We start from the raw sequence: 12,472 nt of genomic DNA, 5'->3' as shown, positions 1-12,472 counted from the left end.
CAAGTGAGTGATTACTTGTGAAAACTTGAGCCATGTCTATGAGACCAGATAGGCTGCATCTAAGGATGCTGAGAGAGCTAGCTGATGTCTTTGCAAGGCTGCTGTCGTTCATCTTTGAAAGGTTGTGGAGACTGGGGGAGATCCTCAATGATGGCAGAATGGTAAGTATTGAGCCTGTGTTTAAAAAAGACAAAAAAAGGTCAGCCTAGAAAACTACAGGTCAGTCTGCCTCACTTCAGTCACTGAGAAAATCATGAAGGGAGTCATCTCGGAACAGATTTCTGGGCATATGAAGGAGAAGGCAAACCACGCCTGACTGACTTGATTGCTCTCTATGCAGAAATGAGTGGTTTGTGGATAAGAGGAGAGCAGTGGATGTCAGTGACCTTGATTTTAGCAAGGCTTTTGACACTGTCTTGCATCATGTTCTTGTATCCAAGATAAGATGTTACAGTTTAGAGGCTGAAAAACTAGGATGGTGTAGAATAACTGGTTGGATGATTGTCCTTACAGGGTGGGGGTTAGTGGATCATAAACTGCCTGGAGGCCTAACAAATGGAGCACTGCAGGGTCTATCCCTGGACCTGGCCTGTTTAGCATTTTCATAAATGACATGGAGGAGAAATGGACTGTACTTTCAAGAGAATCATGGGTGTTGCCCAACTGGGATGCTCAGGTCTGGACCACTTGCACTGTGAGGCTGCAGGACTGGGGCTTGTTCATCGTGGAGATGAGGAGGCTTTGGAGGCATCTAATAGTCCCGTGTTGTCATCTGTCCGTTGTTCCCCCCTACCTCCCACCACGCTTCTCCATAACTATTGGAGATCGCTGAGCAGATGGAGCCATGGTCTTCACAATGGTGTGTGGTGGACAAGAAACAACAGGCACAAGTTGAAACAAGAGATATTCATACTGGATATGAAGAAATACCTTTCCACCATGATGACAGTGGGGTAGTGGTACAGGCTGCCCAAAGTGGTTGTGCAGTCTGCATCCTTGGAGGTTTTTAAGACCTGACTGGAGAAAGGCCCAAGCACATGGTTTGAGCTCATGGCTGAGTCTACTTTCAGCAGGAGGCTGGACTAAAGAACTGCTGAGGTTCCTTCTGACTTGAATGATCCTTCATTCTTATGATCTTATCAATACAACTACAGTTTGGCTTGATGTTTTGCTGAGAAGCAATATATTGGTGAAGGCTTTCTTTAGCCAATTCTATTTAAAGATGCCTTGGCCTTGAAGAGTCTTTCATAAAACAACTCTTTTGCTTGCTTGTCTCCTCCACTCCCAAAGTCAGGTTATTCTTTACAGCAACAGACAGAAGACTCATTGAAAGAAAAGTCACTGACAATGAGCAGTGAATCAGTGCCAGTCCTTAGTGTGTTCTTAGACCTGGAAAAGCTGACTGATGACAATACGAGGTGTATAGTTGACGTAGAGAATGCAGACACCTTATGATCCCAGACAAAACCAAGATCACAGAACTGTGTAACAAGCTATCCCTTGCTTTTATACAAATGTCTGATTTGACAAAACCTAAGGACGTTTCATGGGCTTTTGCAATAATGTGGAACATTTGCTTTCCAATGCAACGGAGCAAAACTGTGAAGTTGTGGAGTCAGAAAACCTACATGCTGCTAAGAAATACTCTAGAAACTGCTGGAATGTAACAGTATTCACACTCCTCTTATTTAAATATCATTTGGGGTTTGCACATGTAATTCAGGAATTAGTTATTATCATTAATCATGTATTCACATTGTGTCCTCTGCTAGGTACAGTACTTTTAATAGTAATGCAATGTGTAGTACTTTTAGACAAAGCTTAAGGCAGGCAAATAGAGATTTCTATCTGGCCTATGGACATGGAAAAGAGGCAGAGGATGAACAGGAATCTAGTCATTTAGAAGAAATAAAATTCCTTTTATGGAGCCACAGCAGCACAGTTCTGACAGCAACTCATCCTGAGCAGCATCCGTGGTTTCCACTCAGTTCCATCACTTGTACTGCATCAACTGGTAGCACTCAGTGAGATTAAGAATGAAAAAAAATCCATCTCTCTGGGATTTTTAGGTTTTGTTTTCACTAGCTGATACTAAATTCTGCACTCAGCCATTTTGATTTCCAAGGTAAAAATCTGCTCATTCTAACTCACAAGCAAAATACGGTTCAGAAAGGTTAATTTTTCCATAAGTTGGTGTTCTGGTCCCTTGAAAGGTGGGTCTGTAATGGTGTTCCAAATCTTCATTGCCTGCAGTCTGTTTCATATAACTGGGGATGGGTATGATGTGATTTGATGCATATAAGACTTTTTTTTTTTTTCAGGATTCATTTAAATCCAACCCAGTTTAGAAGAAGAAACTTGTTTCACAGCTGTGTAGGTGCCATGTATGAAGTGCATTGTCTCCTCAGTTCTGTTACTCTTAGGCAGGTGATCACATACAAACCATCAGAGTAACTGGCTTGAAAAAATAAGCTTGTGTCTCTCAGGAGGGAGGACAATAATTAACAGCATATGGAAAGAGCTGCTTTTACCACAGGGATGAAAGGTACATTGGTAAAACAGGATGTGGGCAAATTTATGCTCCAGTTGACTCTGGCTGTGGTTTGTGTCAGCCTGTGTCTGAACAGGAGATTCTGGCTTATGGTGTGTCCAGATGATAGTCAGAATAATTAATGTAATTTTTTGAAAATAGAAAATATAAACCAAGCTAAAACTAGAGCAGTTCATTGACTTCTGTTGTAAGAATCTGGCCTACTGTAATTCCATAGAAATTACTCCTGAATTTTGCAGTAAGTATGTTATTTTTCATTTCACCCTACTGTCAGAGAATGGGTACACATGTTTTTCAGTTTTGTATGTTCATAGTTCCTGAAACTTTGCCTAAAACCTGAAAAGTTTTAGAAAATACTGGAAAATCTGTATATGATTTGTAAGCTATCTTTGAAGGAGCTATCTTTCTAGCTGCTACCGCTGCAAAAAACCCTTATGCAATGATAAGCATAAGCCTGAATTTTTCCAAAGTGCTTAGCTTTAAACTATTTGATATCAGCCAGAATTCCAGAGGATTTCAGCTCAGATTAAAAATCTTTTTTTAAATGTGAAAAGTCATGCAAATTGATAAGTGAAAAGTCATGCAAATTGATAAATGGGTCTTACAATATCCTGTCTAGGATGACCATGTCATGCATATGGTTGAATTTATCATGTATCTCACACAAAGAAAGGCAATGCTTGATAAGCAGTTTTATTGGGTAATTACTTTTTTTTTTTTTACATTTGCAAATAAAGCAGATTGATTTCCATCTTGAAGTAATTTACTAACACATTATAAACTTTTCAAATGCTAACGTGGTACAGTATGCCTCATTTCCTGTTTACTAAATAATGCTTTGGCTGTCTGCTTTCTGTCTTTCAGGTTGAACCTGGAATTGTTCTCTGCCAAGGATGTCATGAAGCCTGGCATCAGGGTCCTTCACCTGAAGGAAAACATTGCCTCCTTGGCTCAGCTTCTTGCAAGTACAAGCCATAGCGGATTCCCAGTGGTTTGCAGGCTCAAGCCAGAAGATGCAGAGGTGTTCCAGGGAACTATTAGAAGGTAAAAATGCTATCAAATTGATGTCATGTGATGTTTCTGGCCATTCATCAGACTTTTTTCCTTTAAGCATCTGTTTGTGAAGATTATTTGGGATGGATATGAAACTTGTTCCTACTTTCTTTAGCATGAACAGCAGGTGTCCTTTAAAGAAAGACCTAACATTTTTATACAAGGTTATCTATTTCATCAGGGATTTATTGAAACAGCATCAATGAAACGACCTTATGGGAACTGTAGAAAAGGGGACAATTGCCCTTCAGAATCTTAAAGGTTCACTGAAACAGTAATTTAAAAGGATTTGAATCTAGTTACTCATGAAATGTCCCATGCCAATTCAAAGCTGGCCTGCTATTTCTTCATAATTTTTTCATTTTATTAGTGTATGCTTTTACAGGAAATGAGTGAACATAAATCATATCACAGATGAGGTAAGCAACAAAATCAGTGGAAGTAACCTGCTAGGGTAAACAAAATTAGACTGAAGGAATCCTTGCCATATGGAGGACTCTCAAAAGGCGTAATAAAATCTCCTGATAAATTAAGTATTTATGGTACTGTATTTCATGTGACTACAAGAGTGATTTCATTCTTTCAGGAGTATCTTAAGACTGTCCTTTGAGTGGGGGGTGGGTCATGAGTGGGAGATGCAATGACTTTATTTCTACCTTAAGTATCCTAGAGGAAAGAAGATGAATATGCAACTCCTACTGCATAGGAGTTCACACAGCAAAGCTCTATGAATTATGCTTCCAACAGCGGTAATACAAACACGTGGCCAGTTTTGTACTGTAATACCATGCTTTTTCACAATTTGCATGGTGTCTTTTGTCCTGAAAGACTGTAGTATTCTACACCTTTTCTTGTAGATTTACTTTTTTATCCACTTCTGGTTTAATGCCTTGACTGCGTGGCAGTTGGGAGCTATCAGTGAGCGAACAAGGATAAAAACATTTTCTTTTGTTGATCTGGATGGGGAAAAATGCTATCCGTGCATCATCAGTGGAAATTTGGTTAGGACTTGTCTGCTTGCCTGCTTTATAACAAATTTTGAAGGATGAACCGCTGGCAGCTGGATCACATGAACTTACCTCATAGCAATGTGGTCAGTTGCCCTTTTGGAGCATGAAGATGGGAATATTTAATAAAAATTGTGAACTTGCTTCATTGACAAGTGAAACAGTTTGTATGAACCTTTTAGGAAGAGAAATTTCTGCTTGCAATGAGAATTGTACAGGGGAATCATTTGGGTCGCAGTGGCCTGCAGAAGTAATGACATCAATAAATGCAGTATCATATACTTGTATATGATATGTATACTTGTTCTCTCATGGTGATGCTATCATAAACATTATTAATAAGAAATGTGCTAAGGCACTAAAACCTAAATTTCTGAGTGATAGTCTGCAGTGTGCACCAATCTGAAGATATTATGTAGCAAAAAATAGTGTGCTTTTTTTAGTTCTCGGCTGTCCACAGCAATAAATCTAGAAAGCACTCTAACAACTGATACAGCCAAAGTTCCTTTTAAATTCAATTTATAGTCTCATTATTTCCTTATTAATTCACCAAATCACCTTGAAGTGAGCATCCCAGGCTGCTGAGGACTCTGCTGAGTTTATGCAAATACCACTGTGCTTTGTGATGGAGAGCACACTAGTGTGGAAGCAAGCAAAAAGGGGGGGATGGAAGGCTGGTCACTAGCACATCCCAAAAAGAGGTGCCTTCAGAGCAAAGCTGATGATACCTGACAGTCCTGGTAGGCTTGTCATTTGCTTAATCCCCACAGGGCTCTTTTATGCTGCCTTCTCTTACAGCCTTTTAACAGGGATGAATGAAAAAGTTTCCCTGTCACTTTCAGCATAAATTAACTGTTGTTAGACTGTTTCGAGTAAAACCAAGACAACATTTTAAATGGTTGACAAAGAAGCAGGAAATGGCTTTTTTAGTTAGTTGGTGGCTCACTCCAGTGAAACTCATGCAGAGATTATGTCTGGGAGCAAGCACTGCATCCTGAGGTGCTCTGACACCCCTTTTTGCCTCAGTGCATGCCCTGCAGCCTGAGCACTTGCGTGATGAGTTCTGGGTGTCTTGTCCCCAGCGAGGACCACAGAAGACTTTACTGTTCTGCTGTTCTCACCAACACCATGAAGGGAATGCTCTGCAGCCGTCCTCTGAAACAAGCCTCCAAAAATGTGATGTGTCATGGAATTACTATATTCATAACCATAAGCAGTTAGGATTCAGGTTTTCCATCTTACTCATAAAATTACAGCTCTTGCAGCACGTAACTGTTAAGAGCAAGATGACAAATGCTGTGAACACCTTAAAGGGGAAGGGTGCTGTTCAACCTCTTACCCTAGGAGATCCAGTGCAATCCCATGTGGAGGTGATGTGACCACAGTCAGAAAAATGATAAGTTATTTTTCCGTCTTGTACATCAGTAGTGTTGAAGTGGAGGAAATGTGGCTTGTCTGGCATATTTTAAAAAAGGTGGCATAAGTATGATGGAAAAAATAACTGCCATGATGTTTTTCTTGAGGATTGCCTTGGGCATTATTATTGATTCTCAAATATGCTTGGATTTTTTTTCTAGTAAAAAAATATTGTTATTAGGTTAAAAAGAAGGAGGCAACAAGCTAATGAAGGGAAAGAAGCAAACAATTTGCTAAGCTTGCATGAAGGTAGCAGCAGCTCATAGTTTTTCAATACTGTTTCTCATTTATGTGTTTTCCTGTACCATTTCTTCTCATAAAATAAGCATGGATGAAACACTGTAAATTTGGACCAAATGTAAAAGTTATTCAGTACCAGCCCACACTTGAAACTGTAGTGATGAGAGTTGTTGTACAAGGACAAAGTGTTGTTATGTTTTGTAATACATATGAATGATTCTGACCCTTTGAAAAGGTCAGTGTCAGTTCTTACAAAAGCAAGGACTGTGGCCAAGCAATGTTGGCTGGAACTTGCATGGGCCTACAAATGCACCTCAGTGCCGGCCTGCAGCAAACACCCAGATATTCCAATTTTATAAAAAAACCCCCTCCAAACAAACAAAGCCCCCCAGATCTTCCAAATCTGCTTAGTGGGGATAGATTTTTCTCCTGTTCTTTGTGATCTCAAAGGTTACCCATGGGGGATGAAGATGAGATCACCAAACACATTTTTATATGGGTGACCCAAATCTGAAGCGGTTATCTTCCCCAGTTGAGTGAGCAGCAGAGATAAAAAACAAAAGCAACTACTAAAGAAAACTCCTTGGCTTTAAAATTGTTAAAGAGGAAGCAAACTGTAGCTGAGAAGCAAGTTTCCAAAACAAAGATCTCCTTAGAGTAATACTTTTGACACTTTGCCATAGGCAGAGCTCTATGCATGCCTGGGAAACCCTTGCAGAATTCAGTTTGAGGAACGTGTGGCTGGTGAACTTGATGCATGGCATTGATGGGGATGATAGACTTATTGTGTGCAACACAGAGGGTTGGGGGACTGGCTTCCCCCCTTCATTTCTCGCGCGGTAACGATGATACTTGCACATCAGAATAAAGCAAGCTATTCTTCTGCGCTGCAGCTGAAATGCCTCCCCCATCTTCCCTCAGTGACTGCAGGAAGGGAGCTGGGCTGTTATGAATGTGTTAGCCCAGAGTCTGCTGAGAGCTATAAATGTCATGCCCTAGATGGCATGCCCTCCTGGCTAGGTGGAATTCATTCTTCAGAGAGACCTGAGGATAGGACCACTGCCTTCCTTCCCAGGAAGCTTCTGCCAGAGACACTGAGTGAAGCTGTAAATGCATATTGAGGAGTTGTTGGGAGGTCCCCTGGCTCTCTCTTGCCTTGGCTGCTCTAGTCTGTGGCTCCAGATCTTCCTCCAGTGGGAAAGACAGAGTTGTGCTTCTGCCTAATTTCTGTGAGACCAAAACTGAAAAAAGCGCCATTTTTTCACTTCTACATATGTTATAATGTACTAGTGTAGGGCCATTGTGGGGCAATGAAGTGGTTCTTTGACATGATGAAGAGATTAGACACATCATCACTTGTGTTTTGCTGCTCCATCATCTTTGCCAGAGGTTACTTTATAATGTAAACCACATTAAAAACAGAAGACATGGAGGATTTGAGGAGTGAAGCTGTAGGTAACAAATTTCTTTCCCCCACGCTGTGGACAGGGCTGGGATATAACATGGAGGATGATGTTACGTCATCAGCAGTGTCTCTGCTGCCATGCTCTGCATCCTCCCATGTGTGATCACTTCCCTCCACACGTGTGACACTCGTGTACTCTCTGATTTCTTCCACCAAAATGGGTGACAATGTGCTTTCTGCCTAGGTGCCTTTTTCTGGAGATGCTGTTTATCCCTTATTATGTGTAGATTTACTGCATATTTGTGACTCATACCATGTTAATCTCAGGGACTGCTCTGATGGGGTGGCTTTTCTTGCCTTTACCTCACTTTTGTCAAGTCAAATGAAGGAGCAGGGTTTCCATACTGCAGTGAAATCCTGCTGGTATTCACTGAGGAAAAGCAAGTGGATGCTGGTCTGTCCCACCGTTTCCTTTGAGGAGAAGTGGTGCAGAGAGGCAGAAGCTGGAGTAGTGCCCGGCAATCTTAATTTCTGCTCTGAACACAGCTATGAGACAATTTTCCTGGAGAAACTACTGGGCTGACAAATACCACTGAGTAACCTGTTTGGGAATTTTACCCTAACAGATAAGCCATTTTGTTCGTGTCTGAACTGCTCAGATCTGTACCATACATAGCTCTCCTGTGGTAAGGCTGAGGGCTGGATTCCTTGGTTTTGCCTTTGCACTCTTACCTACACAGCTGTTAGCTGTTACTTGGCATTTTGTTTGTCCTTTAGCTGAAGGAAATTTAATTTGATTGGGAGAAAGTAGTTATGCAGAAACCACAGTATCTTTGACTGTAAGCAGACTGTATGGAATATATCCGTCTAAGCAGAAATGGGTAAAACTTGGTCTTCTGCTCCTTCTGTACAGGATGTGACATTTCTGGCATTGTGCCTGCATTTTTGCGTGTATTTTTTCACCTAGGAAAACCCATCTCTTCCCACCCATTAAGTTTACTGAAACTTCAGCATTTGTGGTTGATGGGAATTGTTATTTTTGTGCCAAAAAGACATTTCCATAAAAATATTGAAGGTAAAGTTGTCAAAAATCCTTGTAGCTTACCATGTTTGAACCGTTCTAGTACACATTTTGATATGCTATATGGGAGTGTGTTGACTACGTAACTGCCAAATTCAAACAAAGTTTGTTTGATACAAATGAAGCGTTCAGAGTACCTAATTTCTGTTTTTGTAACAAAGCTGGGAATCTAAGATTCTTTCAAAAAATAGAACTTTGTGCTCTAAACCACGAAAAGAAATACATTCAAAAGCTGAGGTCTTAATGTAGTTGAAAAGTTACCAAAGCTTAGTGACTGAAAGCATGGCTTCCCATCCAAAGACATTTCGAAAGGTCTAATGTCCTGGAAAACGGATTTTATCCATCTTGAAATAAAGCCTAATTGCTCCTGAAGGTTTTGTTCTGAAAGGGGAGTTAGAGCCTGCTCTTCTGTGTGATCACGCAAATAGCTCTAAGTTTTGTGAGCTTTCCTTAAAAATGTCCAGCTGGCCTGAGCCAAGTGGCAGGGCCCTGCAGAGCTCGGCATCGCCGCCGTGATGCTCCTGGCGGGGCGTCACTCACACAGAGCTGGATGTGGAAACTTACATCAGTGAGGCAAGGAGCGCTGGCAAGGCGGCTGAGGGTTACATCTTTCCACTTCAGAAACTCGGGGGAGATATTAAACATCTGCTTAATCATCAGCAAACTCGCGGCTCTAATTCTCGCTCAAAGGGTGTCGAGTCGAATGGAACCGAGCTGCCAGAGCGCTGCACCTGAGGGGAGGACTTCTGCCCCAGGTTAGCCCCCGGTCCAGAGCCAGAAGAACTGTCTGTGGAGGGAGCCAACTACATTTATATTTGCAACACTTATTTTGCTGCGGCTGTGGCTGCGCTGCACTTTCTGCTTCCTCTGTGGCAGGAGGAAGCCAGGTACCGAACAGTGCGTACTCATAAACCTCCTGCTCGACGGTCCTGCTTTAAATTTCCTGCTTGTAAACTGGGATGGGAAGGGAGACACTCTGCTTTCCATGATCAGAAGACATGGTAGAGCAGCTGTTCCCAGTAACAATAATGACACTACTGCTGATACAAACATTTTCACGATGATGCATGGGAACACTAAATCCAAACCACATTGTTTAGCTAATGCATGCTTTCATTCCGCTAAGGGGGAATGTCACATAACTGAAAGTAAATTGAAGAGATCAGAGTTTAGAAAATATGACAAAGTTGAAAACTTAAAGCTGTATTACACAGTAACATCCTTTAGCAGAGAAACCATTGATCCAAAGCGGTATCCGTATGTGTATTTTATGGCAGTTTATTAGCTATGACTCGCCTCTCGTCAGTCCAGTGAACAGAAACCATTGTGAGTCAGGAATGCTTTCTGCCAAGCAGAGCATATTGATATGTGCTGTGGGAAAGGCGATCTAGCATTGCAACATATCATAGATATGTCAGGCTGTAGGTATGGTTTCTGGTATTTTTCTTTAATCTGCCCTCCCAGTTGGGACTAATGAAACACTGCTCTCAAGGCGTGTGCATGTGCACGTGTACAGCGAGTCCACACACTTGTTTAATAAGGCAAGACCTTTATTTTTCTTAGCAAGAGAAGTACTTGCCTTCAGTAAGCAATGCAGTGCAACAGCTCAGGGACAAATGGAAAGTTAAAGATGAATTGAGACCTGAAACATTTAATTCATAAATTAATTACTGAGCTTAATGATGTCTACCTTAATATTGTGACAGCCTTGCTGCTGGCACACTTGAAATAACTGATATGGATTTGAAAGCTTCTTGGAGAGCTTCTTCTGGCACTGTTGTGGAAAGGTTGCTAAGTTTAGATCACAGGAATGCAAAGTTACTCAATCAAACGCAGAAGTCTGCAAAGTTCATGCAGTAAATGGAGATAAAAATGAGGTTTTGTTTCTTACTAGAAGATTATGAACAGCTTCCCCCCTTCCTTGTCCCTGTGACTTTGCTGTAAGTTCTGAGAAATGGTGTTTCTACCAAGTCTGATATAAGCTAGAAACACCATTAGCAGTGGTTTGGAGGCTGCGTCTGAACTCAGCCAGCAAAGAAGAAAAAAATGGGAGGGAGAGCACGTTAGGGACTTGAAAACTATTTTTAGGTGTGCAGACTAGGGAGCTGACGGCAATACCAAAGTGCTTTTGTGATTACTTGGTTTTCATGTTAGAGAGTAAAGTCTGTCAGCACATTGTTTGTTTTCACTGTCTGGACTCCTGCTTTTGAAAAGCTGATCCAATTAATTTCAATGATACACTATACAGTAATCTTGCCTATTAAAATAAATGGAATCCAGCACTTTCAACTAAAGCCCTTGCCATTATGATCTTCCCATGTATTGTCAGGGTCCTGGAGCACTGCAGCTCGTGAATAACACAGATGGAGGAAGGTTTATAGAGTATGTGGCAGTGGTTTCATTTCATATCTGAAGTGTGAAAATTTTCTTCCAAAGAACAACATCATATGATACTTTTAAAATTAGTAGGCCTGTTTGGCCATACAAATAATTGTTCAGGTGCTGTAGGACTTGTGATGGAGCCCTTTGGAGGGAAAACTGGAGTGCTGCAGAGGCTGTGCGCTAAGTCAAAAAGCCAAATTAAAAACGTATGCAGCCTCACTGCAGCATGTGGGTGGCTTTTAGGCAAGTGCAGAGTGTTGTTAAATGTTGAAATCAAATATAGGCATGGGGAAACCTGGTGTGTGAATGGAAAGACTGATTGCATACTTGCCCTGTCATTTAAATGTGTGGTAGGTTCCTCTGATATTGAAAATCTGCCTGGTAACAAGTCAGCTTGTAGAGAAATACAAATGTGATCCTAAGCCTTCATCCTTTCCTAAAATCTAGCCTTTCTGTAGGGTTGAATTTACAGTTTATTAACAGCTGCCTTTGCATTTTCATGTTGAAGCTGTGAACTTACTGTCTGCTCACTCACCCCGCTGATGGTGCCCATAAAAGCAGACAGCTGGCAACTTAAGTAATGAATATTAACCTCAAAACACAGCACTGAGGTGGAAGAAATCCCTGTTTTGTAGATCTGAAAACTGAGGCACAAAGATTAAATATTTATTCAGCATCCTTTGAAAGGCTGTGGCATGGACAGGATTTGAGGAAAACCTCAGTCCACTACTTGATAATGACCTTTTTATCATCTTGTAGGTAAATGCCAAAAATTCATGCAAAGCTCCTTCTTGGTTTGAAGAACAAAACATTAAGTAAACAGTAATTATTTAGGCTGCCTAACCTGAAACAACCCTGTAACCCTGAGATTTTTCTGTGTAAGACATGGATTCAGTGGATTTTAAAACAGTTCCTGGTATGTGATGATCTAGTTCTTACCTACTGTCTAGCTCACCGTATACAGGATACTCTTTTTCACCAGTTAAAAAAAGGCACAATGCTATTTGAAGTCAAGAAAAATGCATTTTGTATACTAGCGGCTATCTTACCAAGAACATAAAGTAACAACTGTTCTTAAATAGAATTCACATTTTACAGTCCATGTAAAAAGCTTCTCTCATCAGGCCCTTTTGGAAGAGTTGCATGCTTCCGCTAGAACTTCTGCTGAGGGCAGAGCAGTGATCAGATCCTACAAAATCCTCTAAGCACTCCTTTCGTTTCTACTGCTATGGAAGTTGAAGGTGCAAGACACTAAGTCTTAGCTGCATCAAGTTTTCAGAGACTTGTTGATATTGTGAAATAATTTATACCAGCCAGGTATCAGGATGAGGAAGGAC

At 41.1% G+C, this 12,472-nt stretch overlaps 1 protein-coding gene across 1 annotated transcript in view; it reads left to right on the top strand.

Moving 5' to 3' along the window:
* Positions 1–12,472, top strand: part of LOC106112740 (chloride channel protein C-like) — an 81,073-nt gene that overhangs the window by 58,442 nt on the left and 10,159 nt on the right. The window contains 1 exon segment of the mRNA XM_055800196.1: positions 3,416–3,595. Coding sequence (XP_055656171.1) covers positions 3,416–3,595 — 180 coding nt within the window.

The sequence above is a fragment of the Falco peregrinus genome, chromosome 3 (genome assembly GCF_023634155.1).
Source record: "Falco peregrinus isolate bFalPer1 chromosome 3, bFalPer1.pri, whole genome shotgun sequence".
NCBI classification, from domain to species: Eukaryota; Metazoa; Chordata; class Aves; order Falconiformes; family Falconidae; genus Falco; species Falco peregrinus.
Note: the sequence above shows the minus strand (reverse complement) of the source record. Positions and strands in the feature narration are given on the sequence as shown.